This window comes from Dromaius novaehollandiae, chromosome 5 (genome assembly GCF_036370855.1).
Source record: "Dromaius novaehollandiae isolate bDroNov1 chromosome 5, bDroNov1.hap1, whole genome shotgun sequence".
Lineage (NCBI taxonomy): Eukaryota > Metazoa > Chordata > Aves > Casuariiformes > Dromaiidae > Dromaius > Dromaius novaehollandiae.
Window position 1 is genome coordinate 25,879,332 of NC_088102.1, and position 20,764 is coordinate 25,900,095.

Genomic DNA, 20,764 nt, shown 5'->3' on the forward strand with positions numbered 1-20,764 from the left:
TGTAGATCCGTGGCTTGAAAGGATAAATTAGAGCATTGGATTTGATCCGTATTGCAGTGGATTAGAGCAACCTCTCCCCCCCTCCCCTTCTCCTCCCCCCCCTTTCAATTCACTCCCCCTTCCTCCAGCACCACCTTTTTTCCTCTCATGCAATACCAAAACTGACCCTGCCTGGCAGAGAGGCTCTGCTAGACGAGCAGAGCGGTGCCCACACAGCCGGCACGCCGCAGGAGCCCGGCTCTCCCCTCCAGCCTCCGCAGACCCTCCGGGGCATCGTCGCTGCAAGTGCCCCGGAGGCAGACGCTGGGGCCGGGGTGCCTCCTCCAGGCGCCGGGGAGCGGTCGCTGCCCCCGCGCGGTCCCTGTGCCCCGGCCCCGCCGGTGCCGGGGGGCGGCGGCGAGGGAGAGTGGTCCCCGGAGAGCATTTTCCGGAGCGGAGTGGAGCGGGGCCGGCGCGGGGCTGGGGACCGGCAGGAAATGGAAGGATGAAGTGTGCAGCCGAAGCGGTGATGTTTGCTCTCTCCTTGCTTTCCCCTGCAGGAATGTAATCCGCAATGCTAGTTCTCAGGTTGCTCAATGTTGTTGCTCCAGCCTACTTCTTGTGCATCTCCCTAGTGACCTTCGTCCTCCAGATCTTTCTCTTCATCCCCAGCATGTTCAGAGATCCTTCCACCACCTCACTTCTCTCTCCTGCTCTGCTGCATGGGGCCCTCTTCCTCTTCCTCTCAGCTAATGCCCTGGGCAACTACGTACTTGTGATCCAGAGCTCCCCTGAGGACTTGGGCAAGGGCTTAAACTTGGGCAAAGGAGCCGAAGTGGTGGCGGACTGGCTGGACGGAAGCAGGTCCCCTGGCTCAGCCTTGCCCAGCACTCACTTCTGTAGACTGTGTGCCAGAATCACCCAGAGGCATGACCACCACTGTTTCTTCACAGGGAACTGCATCGGGAGCAGGAACATGCGGAACTTCATCATGTTCTGCCTCTACACCTCCCTGGCTTGCCTCGACTCCCTGGTGGCAGGCATGGCTTACATTTCTGTCGCACTCTCCGTGTCCTTCGCAAATCCACTGGCCTTCCTCACTCTTCTGCCTCATTCCATCAGCCAGTTCTTCTCAGGTAAGAACTCCTTCCTCAGAGATGAGGAGCATGTTCCTCCTCCTGGGCCCCTGGGGTGTGAGGGAGGACATGTTCTTTCCCCAGTAGTGAGGGATTAGGTTGGTAGAGGGAGGAATGGGCAAGAGCAAGAATTATTTGTGTTCAGTAAAGCCTTGTTCAGAGTCTAGAGACAGTGTTTGCAAATGGTTTGCCTCAGCTGAAATAAAGGCTGGAACCTGCTCCAGGTTACAGCCACAGCCCTATTCATAATGCATTAGACTAAAAAAACAAAACCAGCTTGTCAGTGATAGAACAGGGTTGTTGGTCATGCAGGGAATGTGTTGCAATTAGACAGGAGGAGAGAGAAGATTTCAGTCATTGCCCTATAAGTAAGGGGCATGTTTTTGCTATCCTACAGGCAGAGGTGGCAGGTGGTGGTGGGTCTTTATGTTTTCATATCCTACAGATCTTCAGGTTCCTCATATCCCAGTAGAGATAGTCCCACTCTCCTGATCTAAGTCCATGCACCCGTTGCATTCACTGTAACCCACCTCCTACCCTGGCAGTGCAAACTTACTATTACCTTGTCATTCTTCCAGCACAGGAGAATTCAGGTTCAGGCAACAGTTAGCTTCTAGAAACCAAGAGGAAAGTTAATGTGACACAATTAGCAAGCTTTTTCTTGACCCCAGTCTGGGACATGGTTCCACAGAGAGGTGGAAATTCTCTATGTGCCCGCTCCCTGCAAGAGCTCTGCACCAAAAGCAAATTCTTTTCTTTCTTCCTTCCTTTCACCATCCCTTACCTTTCCTTCTGCTTTTTCTGTCTTCCCCTCTCTTCCTGCTCTTCCATAAATCTCCCAAACCCTTCCCTTCCTCCTCCTGATTCTGCTCCCACAACTCTTCCTCTGCTCTTCCAACCTTGTTACTTCACCTTTCAGCATGCCCCCCAAACTCTCTAGCCTCAATCCTTTCTCTGTCCAAACCTAAGAGCTAGATAAAAGCTGTCAATAAAGCCTGATCTCTGAGAAGTGACTATGCAGTGAGCTTAGTGTGTTATTCTGCCCCGAAAGTGACTGCAGAAAAATGTCATTTTTCCCCCATATGCAACTCATGCCTAGCAGACTTGGATCAGTTTCCTTTACAAACTAAAATAGGTATTCCATATTTTTTAGCTTTACAGAATTCAACTGAGCTCCATAATAAAGGTCTGGCATCTGTTCTGGCTCATGCGCCACCACCAGAAGTGTTGATTATGATTCAGTTGTGGAATCTTCACTGCTGGTGGTACGAGAGCCAGAGAGGCCCCAGCTAGCTTTTTTAGTTCCAGGCTGGGTTTGCAGGTTTGCCATCTGAAAACAAACAAATATCTCTCTACTTGGCAAATTAGCAGATTTGTCATGGTAATCACTGAGAGAAAATAAACATGAAATCCTGCCATGACATTTTTATGGAGTCATTTTTTCCAAGTAGAATGATTTTTGTAAATAATTTTACATGAGCTCTACTAACATTAAAAACACAGGGCATGATTTTCCCCAGTGTCTAAGCTCCGCTCAACGCAGCAGACCGGGGCAGGGATGTGGGAGGAGATTGTCAAGGAATTAGTTACGTGTCTCTGATTCTGTGGGCTCATCTGCACCAAGATGGATCTTGATACATATTTGAGGAGTCATTGAAGTGACCAAATTCTGGTGTCAGCAATGTGCAGTGCCAAAGACAGCACATGGGCAAGATCTGAGTGGGACACAACTGGGCTGTATGCAGGGCTGAGAGCTGGGAGCTAGAACATACTCGAGAGGCAACAGCTCCCATCTCCCACTGGATTCCCAGCTTGGCTGGAGCTGAAAGCTGCTGCCTCACACAGCAATATACAGACAATGAGCAGGGTGTTTGTTCCTTGGGAAGAAGTGCCTACTCATTTTCTACCAGCACATTTAACCTCCAGTTCACGAAAGAAAAGCACAGTCTGGTGTAGTAACCCAGAAGGATCATCCATCCAAAATTTTTCTCACTCAGCTAACATAACTATTACTTGAGAATTGTTGAGAGATCCAAAAAGAGAAGTGCTATAGCAGAGAAAAAACACACCTGTCTTCTTTTTCTACAGCATGTCCTCTACACCGGAGGCAGGACTGGAGGGTAATGAATGGTGGGTCTACCAGTCTTACATCAACTAAATGTGTCCTGCCTCCATGCTGGGAAAATTTTCAGTTGGCTAGTTATGCCAGACTGTGCTCAGGCTTGGATTTAAGAATCTGACACAGAGTCTGTAATTTCAGCTTTGTGATTCAGCTTTTCTGGCATAGATAACGTATGGCAATAAACTTGATATCACACCAGGTCGGGTAGAGCAAAAGTGAATCTGAGACTCAAATGGGATGTGGTGATGAGGGACAAATGAACAATACTTTTGTAAATACAGGTCAGATTGGATCCACGAAAGAAATGATAGAAAGTGTTTTATGTAGCTAACCTGAAAACAAGGTTAAAAAACCTTGTATCTGGAAAACATGGCTCAGAGATGCATAACATTTGCAAGGGGAGACAAGGGTAATTTCTTGCTCAATGTTGAATTTCAGCAGCTTGCACAGAAGTAAAACTTATAGCCATGCTGGCTATAAGCTTTATTTATAAGATTCTAAAGAAAATAGCTATTTTTCTCCATGTTCCCATCTGAATATCAGCTGTAGAAAGGAACAAATCCCTGTCACACTCTGGCCCAGTAAAAGAAGGGCAAAGAAGCCCGTGTTTGGCTCTGGAGTTCCTATCTAATTCATTAAGCTATTCTGACAGAACTGGTATGAGGAATTGTCATCATCCTAAAGGGTTTGCTCTCCCCTTGTTGTACTGCATATGAAGCCCACTGAACTGAACAGGAGCTGATGAAAAGGGAAAGACGACACTGCCTTTAGAAAACAAACTGACTGATGCCAGTGCCATTTTCTAGTCTTGAGGACAATCTCTGAATGCTCTAGGCATTAGTCAGTCTCCTTACAAATCATCCTCAAATGGATCCACCCAGCCAAGCTCAAAGCTTGGAGTGAACATCCTGGTCAGTCCCGACCTCTCACTGGCAGCACTGTGAGGTGGAAAAGCTGGGATTCGGAGGCAGGAAGGCCAAGTGGCACCATCCACTCTGGCTTTCTGTATAAGGGAAGCAAGAGACGTTTATCCAGCAACCCTTGTATCAAACTTCAAGCCTAAAGCAGCCACGTACTTGTTTTAGGGAGCACCCTCTACTAAGCACGTAGTCCTTGCTCTGGCAGGGATTCCTGCGGGGCCGGAGGCAGCGCTCCTGCACTGCTCCTCACAGGCCTCCTGCAGATACAGCGGACCCAGAGCCTGCAACTGCCCTGTCACACGTTCTTCCAGAAGGGAGCATTTGAGAGCTTTCTTATTTTTAAACCTTGCAGGAATTAGCACATATTTCATTCTCTCTATGTGCCTGTGTGTAAATACGGGTGTTTAACAGTATATCAGTATATACAAACTAAAAGTGTGTACACATTCATATGCACACACATACTACTATTTTAACGGGTTTATGTCTGCCTAGGCACTGAAAGGTCACTCAGTGATAACTGCTACTATACTAATATTTTCCAGAAGGAGTTCTAGAATCATTGTAGAGAGAAGGGCCCACAGAATGTTTCTTTAATTTAAATACATTCATCATAAATATATGTTACAAAAACTGTTGAGTTCTGAGTTTTAGCCACATAAAATGTTTTGAGCATTCTAGCAGCAGGTTTAAAAAGGAATTTGGACTATATTTTGGAAATATTATGGAAAATTCTCTGGTTTTTTTCATGCACTCATATGAAAACTGCATTTGCTCAGTGCTAGGAATGGCATTATTGATCATTTCTTTTTAAGATATTATATACATATACACAGTGGTGAATCCCAAATCTTTGAGCTAGTACTACTGCACACAGCAAGGTTTCTGGAACAATCTAAATGCTGTAGCACCCACAGCCATTTTCAAAAGGAATCTAGGAAGCTTAGTTTCACTGTGATTAGCAGGTAGGTCCTTAAATCATTTAACCAGTCTTCACAATAGTGCTGAGGTCTTTCAAATATGTTTCACTTCCCTTTGAATTTGCCTCAGAAATCTAGATCCTCACATTAAGAGCAAAGGGAGAAATCTACTGAGACTGCTACCATTTTAGTATTTCCCCATTAGGATTCATTGCATGGAACACTACAAAGAAAACACTCTAGTATAGTGCTGTATATATAGTATATATACTATCCTGCCTTTTTTCTAACTCCCCACTTGGACAGCTGCTATGGAATCAGGCCAGCTCTTCCCTTGTCCGGGCCGAATGTTCTTGGGGAGCTGTTACACTGACATGTGAGATGTGACTAAAATGCTTCCCTTCCCCTGACTCTCGGCTTACAGGGGCTCTCCTCAGCTCTGAGATGTTTGTCATCCTCATGCTCTACCTCTGGCTTGGGATCGGCCTGGCCTGTGCTGGCTTCTGCTGCCACCAGATGCTGCTGATCTTACGTGGGCAGACGCGGTACCAGGTGCGGAAAGGGATGGTGGTAAGAGCCCGGCCCTGGAGGGAGAACCTGCGAGAGGTCTTTGGGAAGAGGTGGCTTCTAGGACTTCTCATCCCTGTGCTGAATGTCGGAAGTAACTACCATAGGCAGAAAGAGAAATAAAATCCCGGAGTGTGTGTGCATCTCATACACACAGCACCTTCCTTGTTCTCTCCCACTCTCTCTGGATCACTGAAGAGCTGGGCTAGTCCATCTCTCGGGTTTGCAGCCTCTGTGGGAGGAAAGGACTGGCTAACTAACAGAATGAATTTAGCCTATTAACAAGATCACACACCATGTAGATGAAGAGATACTGCAGCTTAGTAGTCACATCACTGCACCTGTGTACATGAAAACAGCCTTTGAACTAGCAGAAAAATTAGTCAGACCTTCCTATGCTTCCTGCCTGACTTCTCCGGGCCCCAGACCCCACCAGCCAGCCTATACCTTCCCTAATGAATTGCAGCAGGAGCTTTCAGAGAGCCTGGGCTCTGGTACTGTAGAAACAGTATCTGTTCCTTGGGAGGGTTTTGTAGGGTGTCTTTGGCTCTTATATACCTAAAGCAACTTTATGATATTGAGAAGCCTTTAATGATAGAACTGCAAGGTAACCAAGCCACCCTAGGAGCAGGCTACACACATGGCTAGGAAGGTGGATAAACCTTCTCTCCACAAGCTAGAAAATCAGAGAGAAAAAAGAGATAGCCAACTTTCTCCATTTCTGCACTTGTTTTCCTCCCTGTGCAGTGATAAGTGAGGACTGTAGCTCTGCTACTTATTTTCAGCAGTCCTTTGCCCAGTGACACAGTCCCGGCAAAGCTGCTCTTCTGACAGGGAGCAGCCGGCAGATAAATCACTGTAATGCAGAGACACAGGGAGAGGAAACTGCAGAGGTGAATGTAAAGGCTGTGTCTGGGAAGCTGTGCGTCAGGGCAGGCTGAGGGAGAGCGAGGGAAGGGTGCACACACACGGAGCTGTGCAGAGGGTGCCAAGAGCCCTGCTGGTGCACCTGAGCCCTGATGCATCGCCCTGCCAGACAGGGCACCTGCACCATTTGTGCTGTGAAGAGTCCAGACTCCCAGAAGACAGGGAGGTTTTCTAGCTGATCAGGACACTTTACACGGAAAACAAAACTAAAAATATTTACCTCAGACATCCCTGTTGCACCAGGTTTATAGGCTCTCCAGGACAATTCCCTCTTTCATTGCTGCAGAGGGGTAAATTCATCCATGTTATAACTCCATTAAGGAGGTTAGTGGAATTACTACAGGGATTAGTCAGCCTAATGTGTCAGTTGGTTTCCAGTTGCAGCAACAGCCTGTGAGATCAGTGTTGAGATCCTGCACTAATAGGTGCCTTAAGAAAGGATACCATGACATCTCTGCCAGGATCATAGCGCTGGGCTCCCCAGCAGCTGTAACAAGAAGCCTCTGTTTTGGCAAACTGCCTCAGCTTCCATGGGCTCGCCGGGAAGCTGTTGCTTCTCTTTAATAGGCTGGGAAGTATGCTGATGAACAGTGAAAAGGGAATTATCTTCCTCAAAAAACGCTCACAGTGCATCCCAGGTGGATGAACACACCAGATCCACTTTCATTCTTGTGTTTCTCATGTGGCAGAGCAGAGGCACTCGTTCCTATAGGCTTTATAAATGTCCTTCACAGCTTCACGCTTGTACACGCATTTGGATCAGTAACAAACAAAGTCTATTGTGATGAGCAGAGTAACCATGAGAATATACTGAAAAAAAAACCCTAGCTGGATACTTAAAACGTACAGTATATAAGCTCTTCCACGCTGTGTGTGTTCATATGAATGCACCACTGTTTCCATGTGTAATACGCTGTATTTTCACTAACAGTGAACAATAAAAAGTGTTTTGATTTTTTACATTAGCTGTATTGTGCTTTTTAACAGTTTATTAGCTGTCTTTGTACATGGAAGTAAGTACAATTGTTACAGCATACATACATTCACATTGAAGGAAAAAGTTAGAATTTGTTTACTGGCTTTGCCAATAATTCATTATATGATTTTGGATAAGTTATTTCACCATTTTTACATTAAATCCCAATCTAAAAATGCATCTAACAATCAGCTTGCAGGCATTCTAATTTCTATTTATAAATAACAGTGTGAGCCTCAAATGAAAGCTACAGGAGAATTAAGCTATTATCATCATCCACAATGGCATCTTGAAATAAATTATTCCTTCTTGGTAAGATGGTGAGCAGACAGTCACCTTGTCATTGGAACTTGAGCCAGCACTTCATGCCATATCCCTTGCCTTGGAAGGAGTCCCAGAATTATTCCTTTCCACCAATTGGTTGGGCAAACTTCTTTTTTTACATATTTCTAAAGGCAACAGGCTCCCAAGATTTCAGCCAGTAGCTTCCTCATGTCAGCAGAAATTATGTTTTGACATCCTTGGCCTCTGCTTTTGTCATTTGATTGATGCTGCAGTTTCGGGCAGCTTGTTCTAGCCTGCTGACACGCTGCCTCTGGCTGTAAGCTCATCAGGTGCCTCATGCTGAGAAAAGCACTGCCAGCTCTGAGTTTTGGTGGGGTGCTCTGCAAGGACAGCCCACGCACAGCACAGCTGTCCATGAAGCCTGTTGCCTCTTCACATGAGCGCTGGATCATGCCTGGTCCCCCTGCCAAGGATGCAGTCACCTGCCCTCACGGCAAAGACTCAGTCCTTGCTGAAGTACAGGATGAAAGGATTCCCAGTTTGGGTAACCACAGCACAGTTCCCTACAATCATTCTTTCTGTTGGATACCTGTGTTCCTGACTGTAAGTCACTGCTTTGCCATTTTAAGCAGTTAAACAGTTCCTCTGCAGCAAACTATTGTATTTCAGTGGTAGTGGTATGTATACAACCTTTCCAATTATGATTATCTGGGATGAAAAGAGCTGTAAAAATGTAACATTACAGTGACATTGTATATTGGCTTATTTCTCTGCTCACTCACAACCCTGTGAACTGGGGTAGAGCAGTGGTTCTGCAGGAACAGCTGTGAGCAGCTCTTTAATTACCCAGCTGCCCTGACATCCCTTCCCTGTCATACCTGCATATGCACTTCTAGAAATCCTTGGGAAGAAAATCTAACAGGGCTTAACAACTCCAAACAGAATCTTTGCTCTTAGCCATGAATTAGTAAACGAAGGCTGAGCTCAGTGGCAATGTCAGAAATTCTCAGCTAAATCTCTTTGATGGCTCTGAAGTATTATAAATGTAAACAATGAAACCTTCCCATCTTCTATGGTTAGAGAGCCATTACTTATTATTTGTGTGTTATTAAAGAACAGCTGCAATACGAACATATTTTGAAACATGATTTCTTGTGACAATGTTTAACTACTTCTAACATTTTTAAAAACAAAATATTCAGGGCTTCTCTGGGCTTTGGAAAATCAGAGGAGCATCAGTTCTTCTCTGATAATGTTAATGGATGAAGGAAAAGCTCCCTGTTGCCTAAGAAGTTGCGCAGAGACAAAAAAAATTTACTTAGTGGCTTGTCTATTTTAAGCATGGCTACCTGAAGAAATGATGCCATCTTTAAGGCCTGAGAATTCCTTGCAGTGAAGGTACAGAACAAACTGGGGAATGCAACTGTAAGTAAACTAGTGCAAGATTGTTCTTACATATAGTAAGAACCCCTTAAAAAATAAGTGGGTGGTGTTCCTCTTCATATTACAGTGTTAGGCAGTCCTCAAAGCCTGCATGCAAAAGCTCTTCATTGGATATCTTCAGAGAACATAGAGTTAAAAAATAAAGAGTCTCAAGTAATAAGGCAGAGGGAAGATATGAGAAAAGACTATGTGAAATAGCATTTATCTTGTTTAAGAAACAGCCAGCTCAAGGGAGATCATCACAGTCTAAAAATACTTGTAAGGAGACAGAAAAAATGAATGAGGACACTCATTAACTATAAGGAAAGAGCTGGAGGAGGACAGACAGTCCTGGTGTGAGGGAAAGAAAAGCCAAGGTCAGAGATTAGGGCTCCTATCTTTACAACAGTCAGCAGAGAGCAATCAGAGAAAGTGGCCCCAGTGAGAGCAGAAGTGATTTGATGTTGGTGAGAACGATGTACTGAGATCTGGCAGGTGGTAGGAGTATAACAGCACAACTCAAGTTATATTCATTGACTGTTGACTAAAATGACACACGGAAAGCCTAGACAGGGAAAACTCATTAGTAATCACTTTCTGGGAAAGAAAAAAAAACTAAAACAAAACAAAAAACAAACAAAAAGAACCCCAAAGAACAAACAGAAAAAACAACCCCCTCCCCCCACCAAACAGAAAACACCAGAAGCTCCAGCAGAGCTGAAAGGGCTTTTCTCACTTGAAGAACAAATGATACTACAAGGAGGAGCTCAGAGCTGAAGGGGTAGAAGTCATAAGCAGCAACAGCAGGATCTTTGTACTAACACTTCTCTTAGATGTTTAAGGACTAGCCAAAACTATTGTGGTTGGAATAATGCAGAGACCTACTTGTTCAAAATAAATACATGGAGAAGAAAATTTGAAGCACGTATGGAGTCTGTGTGCCCCACTAGATATTTGAATTGATGGAAACAGAATGCCAAACAACCTGTATTAACGAACAGTAGGGTGTTCTCTAATAACTGCATGGCCACACCCCTGTTTTTCTAGATCTTTTCCAAAAAGCCAGAGGAATAATGAGCCCTTGGAGCTTGCCCCAAAAGTCAGCAAATATCGAATAATTTGTGCTTCAGGCCTCTTATAGAGCTTTCCAGCCAGCAGCCTCTTCTTCATTACACAGAAGAGGTTTTAGCATCAGCTGTCCTACTGACCCTAGCTGGCAAGTGATGTCAGAGCTCAGACAGGCCAGTCGCATGAGGCTTTGAAAGCCAGCATCTTCCAGCCTCCCCAGATGTTCACAAATAAAAAATACGAGCTCTCAAGTATTAGCGTCATCTGCTTTTTGCACAGTGCCTCATTTAGCATGTAGGCAGATACCTTAACAACAGTTCCAGAACTAAAAAATCAATTAAAGACATGCAGAGCATGCAACTTCAGTTTACTTACAAACTGGCAAAGGAGTGAATGACAGTAGCAAACTCCACATGTGAAGGAGATTTACTTTGGGATCAATGGAGATGGGAAAGTTTCATCCATCTGCTACTGATTTTCTACATGTTACTGTTAATCTACTTTGACCTTCAATAGTTACCAGCTTGGATTTCCTATGATTACTGTACATCTACAGGCTTAGGGGAATGCATAGCTCCTGGCACCTTTTTCAGTTGTTTTGCCCAGTCTATTACCAGTCATTTCTAGGTTATTATCATGCCTGACAGGAAAAATTCCATTAGATGTCAGACCAGCCTTTCAGCTGCTTATGCTGCACAAGCAGAGGTGAAGACATGAACTTGTGTATCATCATTTGCTGAAAATACTATAGTTTGGTGGCCATCACTGCATCCTTCAGAGTCTCATACCTGCACTGAGCAATGGGGTTAGCACAGTGGAACTCACATTAGAGTGCCCTGGGAATCAGCAAGCAACTGTTAAGTGCAGCTTTGTCCTGAAGGCTGTTATCAAGGAATGATATTATCAGCCAGAACTGCTGGAGATCACAGATGATTTTTATGGCCAGCGATAGAAAAAAACAGTGGACATATCCAGCATCATTAGCCAGGGCCCTAGTGGTTTGTGACTGCTTGGAGGAAACTGTTAACCAGTACAACATAAGCAGTCTTTGTAGGTCCAAATGTGATTTGCCAAAGTCAAGCAGATCCAAAAAATCCAGATGCTATGAAAGGTGCTTTGACAAAAGCTTCTAAGTAACATCAAATTCTCCTAAGGGAGAAAGCATTTCACTAAACAACAACCAGCTAGCAGTCAATGCTAATATCAATGTTTTGAGCAATGGAAGTTGCTTCAAGGCTTGGAGAAACTGTCCCTCTAATATACTGACAACTTTCATAAGGAGATACCAGTTTGTTATTAGTCTTCACTGAGAGCTTGTTTATTCAAGGTTGTCAGTAGATCTTCTCCCAAAACGTCCAGCGCTCAGTTAAATAAGAGTGGTTCATACAGCTGTGTGTCCTCCCATGCAGCATGTATTGATACCATGAATTTCTTCTCCAGAGACCACCTATAATCTCAGTGAGAAAGATTTGACTAAGACAACTTTGATTGAACAAGCTGTTTATTACACTAAAAAAAACTTGATTGAAATTTTGCAAGCGTTATTGTGAGGACAATCAATTTTACTTTTTCTTCATGCAAATCCACAACATAGTGTATAAAAATGTTTTGGACACTTCTGTTCCTCTAAACTAGTAAGCACTAGACTGCAATTTTACCAGTGCTCTAGCCATCTTCCTTTATTTTTAAATTGTCACTAATCATCCAAGAAATAAAACAATCTGTGAATATGAAGCTCTGAAAGAAGGAACAAGGAAAAAAAGCAGCTAACTCCAGAAAACAAAAAGTGATAGCAAAGTGCTGTCACCAAGCCGAGTCAGCCATATGGTTCATGGAGACTTAAAATCTCTTTTAAAACCTCTGGAAACTCCTGAGCCTCCATTAACTTCTGAAGACAAAACAAAAAACTCATATATTTCTCATCCCAAGAGAAGAGCTGAACTTTCAAACCAAACTGTAAGATCCAATTTCTGGGTCCAAGTATTTGATCTTAGCTCTTGGGTCTGGAGCATATTCAGCCCACAGCCACCTCAGATCACCCATCGCTTCAGGGTAGTCAGGCAATTTGAAGCTGTTCAGAAATCTGTCTGTATAACAATGCACCTGGCAGGCACAGTCAGCCTAGGCAGAGCCAATGCCCTGCAGCAAGAGATGCCATCAGAGATGCCATCAGGTCAGAAAGGAATTTTATTGTCCAGGCTGTCAACTGCACACTAAACTCCCCTAGCCCAAGCATGGATCTTATATATAACACAGAAACTTTCTATCAGACGCAGGTTTGGGGTAGAAGAACTCCTGTAATTAGGTTGGAGGCAACACCACACCTTTCCCTTGACAATTTCTCTTTGGCTGTATGCACTAAGTACTCATTTTGAACCAATTTGGCCAGACATGGCCCACATCATCCAACCAGCTATTAGTATCTTGTGCGAAAGGAGAAATTTAAGAGGAAGGCTTATTAGGGTATAAATTATGTTGGAGAAGAGTAGAAAAGTGAGTAATACGTGAAGGAGTGTGCCAGCCTGGCATACAAATCATAGCGTGATGTTGGTCAAACTAGATATGAGCCTGCAGAAAAAGATAGCATCGTTTCAGACTGCATATGAAGATGAACTTGGAACAAAAATATTATAAACCTTTTCTATGGTGCTCTGATGCAATAAAGACACAGAATATTATATGCAGCTCTGCCTTCATTAGTCAAAGCAGACTGAGTTCACAGGAAAGCCATAAATTATTAAGAAGCTGAAAAATAGTTTTGTAAGAGGAAGAAATGGTTATATTTGGCTAGTATGGGTAATTACAACCAAAGTGAATGTGAGGAAAATGTGATGACAATCTAATATGTATATATTGGAGGGTGGGAGAAATAATTCTCTGGATTGGATAAACAGTCAGTAACTGGAAATAAAGAGTTCAATTTAAGAAAAGGAAATCACAAGTTAAAATTTCAGGAAATACTTCCAGCTAGCAGTTCTTCCACTGTTAAACTGTAGGATAAGCTTACACTGGAAAAGCTGGAATCTTCACAACTAGCAAGCTGTAAGCTGAAGAGAGTAAAGTGCGGCGGATAGGGAACAGCCTGGTATTGCTAGAACAGTGCGAAAAAATAAACCAGAGAAGCTGCCACTTTTTACCAAGACGGCTGCTAAAGCCACAGGTAAAACAAGTATACAACTTAAGTCAAGAGGGGGCCAGATACTGATCTTACTCAGCTGGAATTTCTTTATATGATCATGCTTTTCTGTTCTGAGTTGCACTTCATGCCTTCTCAGCTGTGTTCAAAATATTAGTTAGTAGCATGGTGTTTTATTCAATGTAAGTAATCTGAAATAAAAATAATTGGGCAAATAAAATGATTATATATAGGTGGTATTTGTTGAAAGAAGATAAAACACAGTGTTTTGGTCTTCTTTTATAAGTGTGGGATTAGAGTACATGATTCCCGTATAGCTTCTGTTTGTAAATGCTACAACTACTATTGACAGAAAGCAGAAAACTTAACAATTTTACATCCCTAAGGTATTTTTCCATTCAGTAACAAATTATAATAATCTTTCTCAGCATTTCCATATGACTAAGAGATATCCAAACTTCTTGTATTGTTAACCTCTTTTATCCTACCAAGCACTTCCGGAATGACCACTGTGTATGTATGTAGACTGAGGAAAACGTGTCTATATTTCTGTTTAATCTGTATTTTCTTTTCCTCAAAATGAACTGTTAGGTGTGCTAACTTCTCATAATACCATTTTGGGACAGTGAGAAAGACCATAAGCTTAGAATCTCTGGAAATATTGGGATGATTAAATACGACAGTTACATAAATACAGGCAAACTGAGATGTAATAATAGATTGAAGATCACTTTCTAATAATTCTGAAATTATTTTAGGGGGTTCTTTCTTCCCTTCTCTACTCTTGCTCCATCTCCCTCCAAATCTGAGAGAGGGAAACACTTTTCATAAAACATAACAGGTCATTTGGAAAAAATGTAGGTGGAAGAAATGGGATACTATCTCAGCATCTGGAAAACACCAATGAGGAGAAAGTAGATATTTCATTAGCTCAGCTATTATTATTCATGAATCAACCAGAATGACTTTTCATGCTTATTTGATAAAATTTACTTACTGAAACCCCAGTGGAAATCTAACCGATGCATAATTTCAATTTCCATCCAAGCCTAAAATTAAGGATTACACTGAAGTCAAAGTGTTAAGAGGCTCTGTGGATTTTCAGTCCCCATAGGCATTAGAAGCATCACTCTGGTGATCAGAAGTTTCCAGTGCTACATCACAAAAAGTAATCCTTTCACAGTTAGGCAGCTAAATGTCAGATCCTCCTAACAACTGTGAATTTTGGGTGGAATGTTAAATCACTTCGGTAACGCAGGTGTGTAAGTAGCAAGACTGTGCTTCTGCAGTTTCTTCCAGGCATACAAAAATTTCTCTCATTAATGCATTATAAATTACAGTGCTATCTGAGAGAATTAAAAATATGTAAGCTGTCTCAAAAATCAAGTCCTTGTAAAAACAAATCTTATTCCCTCTCCCTTTTCACCTCAGGCCTTGACAAATCCATGCGTTTCTCTAGCAAAATCTTGCAAAGTGTGTAAATACACATAAACAAGCAGGACAGAAAGTGCATGGATGAAAAGACAGTCACAAAAATACATTCAGTCCTGCTAGCTGCAGAGCACTGTAGCTTAATCCAGGAAAAAGGATTTAAACATATGTTTAGCTTTAAGCATAGACATAGTCCCCTTAACTACAGCTGAACTACTCACATGGTTAATTTTAGTCATGTGTTTCTCAGTTGTGTTGATTAGGTTGCCTTACTTGATGTCTTCCAGGACTGCAATCAGCATATTTTTCTGATTTCAAATATAGTAACCCTTTAGATATGGAAGCATAACACATGATAAGCCTCAAGGCTTTTGACCCCAGTTTCATATGTTGCAGTACCACAGTGTCATGAACAGGTTTACATGCTGAAGAGGAAAGGAACATGCAGGGACATGAAGTAACACATGTGTGTGGGCAAGACAGATGTTGGCTTATACCACAAAGGGTTTTTATGTCTGCAACATAGCCAGCTAACACTCTCTCCATTCCCCTAGTCTTATCAGCCATGAGATATTTATAAAATTTTCCCCATATAGAGAGAGATGATGAGTTTTAAGCTCCCTATATCTTTTCCTTCCCATTTCACAAACCGCAAGGAACCTGCTGCTACACTAACTTGTGAAATTATATTAGGAGCAATTAACCCAGTGAGTGAACAGCTCCATTTATTCAAATGAAACAAAATGAAAGTTAGTATAACCACACAAAGGTTTAACCTTAAGAAAATCCAGTGCCAGACCCATGACAACCCACAACCATGACTTGTAGTAATTGAAATTCTCATGTGAGAAGCTTGAAGTATTTATAATAGGGAACAAGTGTTTGATCTCCTCAGCTCTAAAATCAGAAAAACAAGTGTCTTGTCCAAGGTGAGACAAGGAGCAGAGCCTGGGGCCATCTCAATTCCAGCCACATGTTATTGTTTAAATTACTACATGTAGCAGCAGCAATGTGGGTGCCAAGTGCTTTTGAGCTGGGTGCAATTTGCAGTATTAAAGCCATGAGCATAGACCTAGAGCATATTTTTGGCCAGAGGGGAATGGGGAAAATAGCAAGCACTCAATGACGGCAGCAAGTCAGTTATCTCCACTATCAAGATACATTTCAGCCTGTACATCTACATCAAATGGGAAAAAGTAATCATCATAGTTAAAAATAGTGTTCAGATTTCTAATGAGAAGCCTAGAAAACAGGTTTAGGACATTATGTATGTGGATAGCTACCTTAAAATGTACTTTCATGCATCTGTAAGAAAAGCCTCCACAACCTTTCTGTTTAGTATCCTTTTTCTTTCTACCTATGTTCCTCTTCTCCTTTACTAACAGCTGTTGCCTACTCACAGTATAAATTTCATGGAATTTTCCTCAAATTGCTGAGATTTTAGGCGTCAGCCATATGGCCACCAATTCCTCTCTCAAAGTTCTCCTATTTTATCTTTTACCTGATGTGATCATTTAGACTAGGAAAAATAGATGGAAAATTACACTGCATTGAGAACAGTGCACGATTTAAAACAAACATTTTGTCGTGTTAAGAAAATACTGTATATCAATTGCAATTACTAAAAGAAGACTTAGAGCAGACATTACACATCAGAAAAACCACTTGTAAATCAAGATCTATGAGATTAAAGAGACCAGACCAAATCTCAAAAAAAAAAAAAAAAAAAAAAAAAAAAAAAAAAAGCACATGTTAGACATGTTACTGCTAATGATACCACCTGTTGGACATGAAGTGTGAACATAATTGCCAATATCAATTTCATGCAATTATGAGCACTCAGGTTAAAGCAGTTCTGACCTGAAGCTTGGATACCATGGAAATGCATGAGAAGAATTCAGGAAGAGTTGGGTGTTACTATATTTGGTCTCATTCCAAATAGAAACAATGTCAGGCAAATACAGGCTTATTTTTAATCACATGTGTATTTTTTAAGGGCCCTAACATGAATGCAGTAGCCCGTTAACTCAAAAATGATGCGGGACTGATCTTACATTAGAACAGGATGTGAAATGGGAATTATCCAAGCATTCCCAAAGTTAAGCTAAGTTTTGGAGAACAATGGGTCATTTTCCTCCCTTCCTCATACTAATGTGAGGACCACTGGCAGTGGTCTACAATTATCGCCATTATTTTTAAGAAGTAGTAGTAAATCCTTGCATGGTTACTGAATGTTGGTTTGTTAACTGCACTAGCTGACAGTACAGTTAGATGTAGTAATCATACAGGTACTCCCCTAAGGTGTTGATCCTTGAAAAAACAGACATGTTAACAGAATAGAACAGGAAAAGTGATACTGAGAATCTCACCCCCAGTAATTCACAATCTTTATTTTATTGGGGTTCATTTGCTTCCACTCGCCCGATTAAGCCCACTGATAAACTAAGCACATGTACATCAGATGGCCATAGTGTCTCAGATTTGTAGGGGTTTAGGTGCTGCAGAAGCAATGGAAATTAAAAAAAAAAAGCCAGCCTCAGAAACTCTGATAATGGTTAATGCTTCCTATAATTTTACTGGCTCCAGTGTCAGTACATCATTCTGTTTCCTCTAACATCACTGTTTTAAGCCTGTCTGGGAAAAAAATGAACACGGGAACATTTTTGATGTCCAGGCAAGTCTTATCTTTTCGCATCCCAGTCATTCAAAGAAATAGATCATTTGGCTTTGGCTGCATGGCATACGTTCAGAAAGCTAAGCTTTACTTGGAACTGCTGGAAGTCAGCAAGGGCCATTGGTATATCTGTGCACCAACATCTCACTCCGAATGGCATCACCTCTCTGACTGTGACAGTCTCCACCAATGCATTGCCACCACAGACCACAAGCACGAGCACGTTAGACCCTCTGGGCAGTTCACCTCTCTGCTTCTGTTCCACTTTGGACTGGCCATGGCTCATATTATATATATACTATATACCCTATATATATTATAGCTATATATGGTAGCTTTCCAGTGTTCAGGTGATAATCTTCAAGCTCAGAGTTGCCTTACTTGTGCAATTAGTGAGGAAATAAATGTTTTCAAACTTTTAGGCTATTTCTCACGCAACTGATGTCAGCGACCCACATTCAGAGTGCTCTCAGAAAGCATTACCCTGTAAGCATGCAGCTAATTCCACAGTCAGTGATGGGATACTGAACAGTGAGATGGGATAGTGAATTTCAATTTGATGAAAAGATCATCCTTTCCTGAATTCTGACCATATTTGGACATGCTGCATAACACTATCATTTACATGAGTGACAACACTTGAAGAAAATAAAAGGTGCAAAAGATAAAGTACTTGAAGGATTGGAATGCCAGCAATTAGCTAGGATAGGACACAGATTTTGTGACCCTGCAATATTTCATGTATTGTTATATATACACCCAGCAGCTAATACTGATAGACTACTCATCCTCAAACTGGTCCCCTGTTATCTGTATATTATGTCTTTCACATGATGGTCACAATCCCTCTTCTCCGTGGTAAGCAATGATCTAATTCTTGTGGTCTGTTTTGGTGTGTCATGGCTATGACTTCCTCCCTTTCACCCAAGATTCTGCTGTCCTGACTGCTCACCCTGAGACTTGAGAACACCATGATCATACCAAAATTGACTCAAGTGAATTTCATTTTGCAGCAAGCAAAGATTCACTTTTTTTTTTTTTTTTTTTTTTTTTTTTTTTAAAGTACATTTGAAAAACTACTGGTGACACTGCTGTTAGCTTCTGGCTGGAAAGTGATTTTAGCATGAAACAATGAATAGGCATTAACATCCACTCTGGGTTAAATAGCTTTCCTAGTGTCTGCTCATATTTCACACTCTCCACACTAAACACTGCTCATCTCACAGAATAATTATCCCATTGAATTCTTTGCCTCTGGCAAATACAGAACAAGTTCTATCTGCTACAGCAATATTTTCTACCAAACAACCCCCCCCCCCTTTTTTTTTAAATTAGAAGTTTTAGGGACACCAACATGAAAAAATGGTATTTGCATTTGTTGAGCTAAGAATTCTCTGAGGAGATGCTGTTTCATCCTCACTTACTCAGGAGCTCTCTGTTAGTCTCTTCCTGTGTCACGGAAGATGGAGCAGTTCTGGCTGGCTATAGGAGGTTCTGCTGCATCAGCATGAGGTGATAGGACCACTCGTCAAAGCTGGGGTCCTCCTTCCTGTACAGACAACCCAAAACAATCCAGAAGAAGGGGAAGAAGGTAAAGGGAAATATCTTCCCCCATCCCCACAGTCCTCAGAATATTTCCACATTGTTTGAGGCTCACCAAAAAATGGATGCTATGACTAATGCTGTAAAACACTAAGCTTCCAGCCAAAATACATTTTCATTTCCAATAAAAATGTGGGAGTTTTCCATTGAGAACACATAAATTTTCCAAACAGCCCTATCTATTAAAAAACAATAAACACTGGTTTTCTGTCCTGGAAGTTATCTGCTCTTGGATTTCTCTGTCCTTCCTGGTAAATTTAAGTGGCCTAGAAGAAAACTCACTGCTGCTACGGAAAAAGGTAAAATTGCCTAAGTGGGCATGGTAAGAGGCACTCCAGCTCCATTAAACTAACTCAATTAATTTAATCACAATAAAAACAAGAAGAGAACAATCCTCTTTTGGCCCTGAAAAGCCTCATTTCCTCCATTTCTTAAAATGTATTAGATGCAGAAGAAATCTTCATGCTGGCACTGTTCCATTACAAGATGGAAATTACAGAGCTGCAGTACAGAATGGCAAAAGCATTTCACAAAAATTTCTGTTGAGTGATTAGAAAAAAAGCCAGATGTATTCCTCTCATATCATGATAACAGCTTGATTTCTACTTCAAACAGTAATTTGGGACATTTTAAACAACAGTTATTAAACATTCTTAAGTCAGCAAGTCTGAATAAATTGTGAATGAAAATTTAACCAGAGCTAACAAGGAAGTTCTCTGTACAACCAGTACTATTTCCAATGAATTTCAGACCACTGGGAAAGATTTCAAAGGATCATGGGGAAGGATGAATTGACATCGCATCAGCCTGTCAGGCTGATAGACAAAGAAGGGAAAATAATGGAATAACATACAGTTTTTGATTAGTTAAATATATAGATGGAAAGCAAAAATAATTGAAGCTATTGACATTTATAAGAAATAGAGCTTGGCAAATAAATTTGAGACATTATTTTGATAAACTAAAATTAAAAGCTGGTTCGGGCCAGAAACAACATTGATATTATACTTATGTTGGGCATTTAACATGTCACATGACACAGAAGCCGGAATGATACAAAAGTAACTGGATAGTGTGAGATGCACTAAAACAATGGTTTCTCATTATATAGAAACCCATCAAATTATCTTCTACTGTCATCCTAGCATGAGTATAAAATTGGTTCTCGATCTTAACATTATTTAACATTATTCTTAATAATTGGAATAAAACATAAAATTACTGATAAAAACTACATGTGACAAAATTTGGAGAGGGGAAGCAGACTGATCACTTACCAAAAACAATTTGTCTCACTTTCTGGTTGCAGACTGCATTCAAAAGAGTGTGGAAACATACTCACTGGACAGTGGTCCACTAACCTCAGAAACAGCAGATCCAAAGATGATTTAGACTTGCAATCTGGTGCCAGGGCCAAGATTGCTATAAAAAGGAAGCAAGAGTAGCAGTAGGAAGGGTTAGATATTCTAGAGATCTTTTAGCAATCTTGTTTTGCTTTGAGCACTCATGGTCCAATTAAAAAATGCATTTAAATAATTTAAAAGGATCCAAAGAAGAGCCCTGCAGATGAACAAAGGATTGAAAAGAATCAAGAACTTA

The 20,764-nt window shown here is 41.6% G+C and overlaps 1 protein-coding gene across 1 annotated transcript; it reads left to right on the forward strand.

The window, feature by feature from the left end:
* The first annotated feature begins 349 nt into the window (after positions 1-349).
* Positions 350-7,531, forward strand: ZDHHC22 (zinc finger DHHC-type palmitoyltransferase 22). The gene is made up of 2 exons (XM_026120349.2): positions 350-1,115; positions 5,502-7,531. Exons 1-2 carry the CDS (start codon positions 554-556, stop codon positions 5,765-5,767), a joined length of 828 nt encoding a protein of 275 aa, XP_025976134.1. The 5' UTR covers positions 350-553; the 3' UTR covers positions 5,768-7,531.
* The last annotated feature ends 13,233 nt before the right edge of the window (positions 7,532-20,764 follow it).

Bases quoted from the DNA above. Each gene is read 5' to 3' on its own strand.
- ZDHHC22 (XM_026120349.2), top strand. From the start codon at position 554: ATGCTAGTTCTCAGGTTGCTCAATGTTGTTGCTCCAGCCTACTTCTTG. The intron at 1,116-5,501 runs GTAAGAACTCCT...CTCGGCTTACAG, and splicing joins CATCAGCCAGTTCTTCTCAG to GGGCTCTCCTCAGCTCTGAG.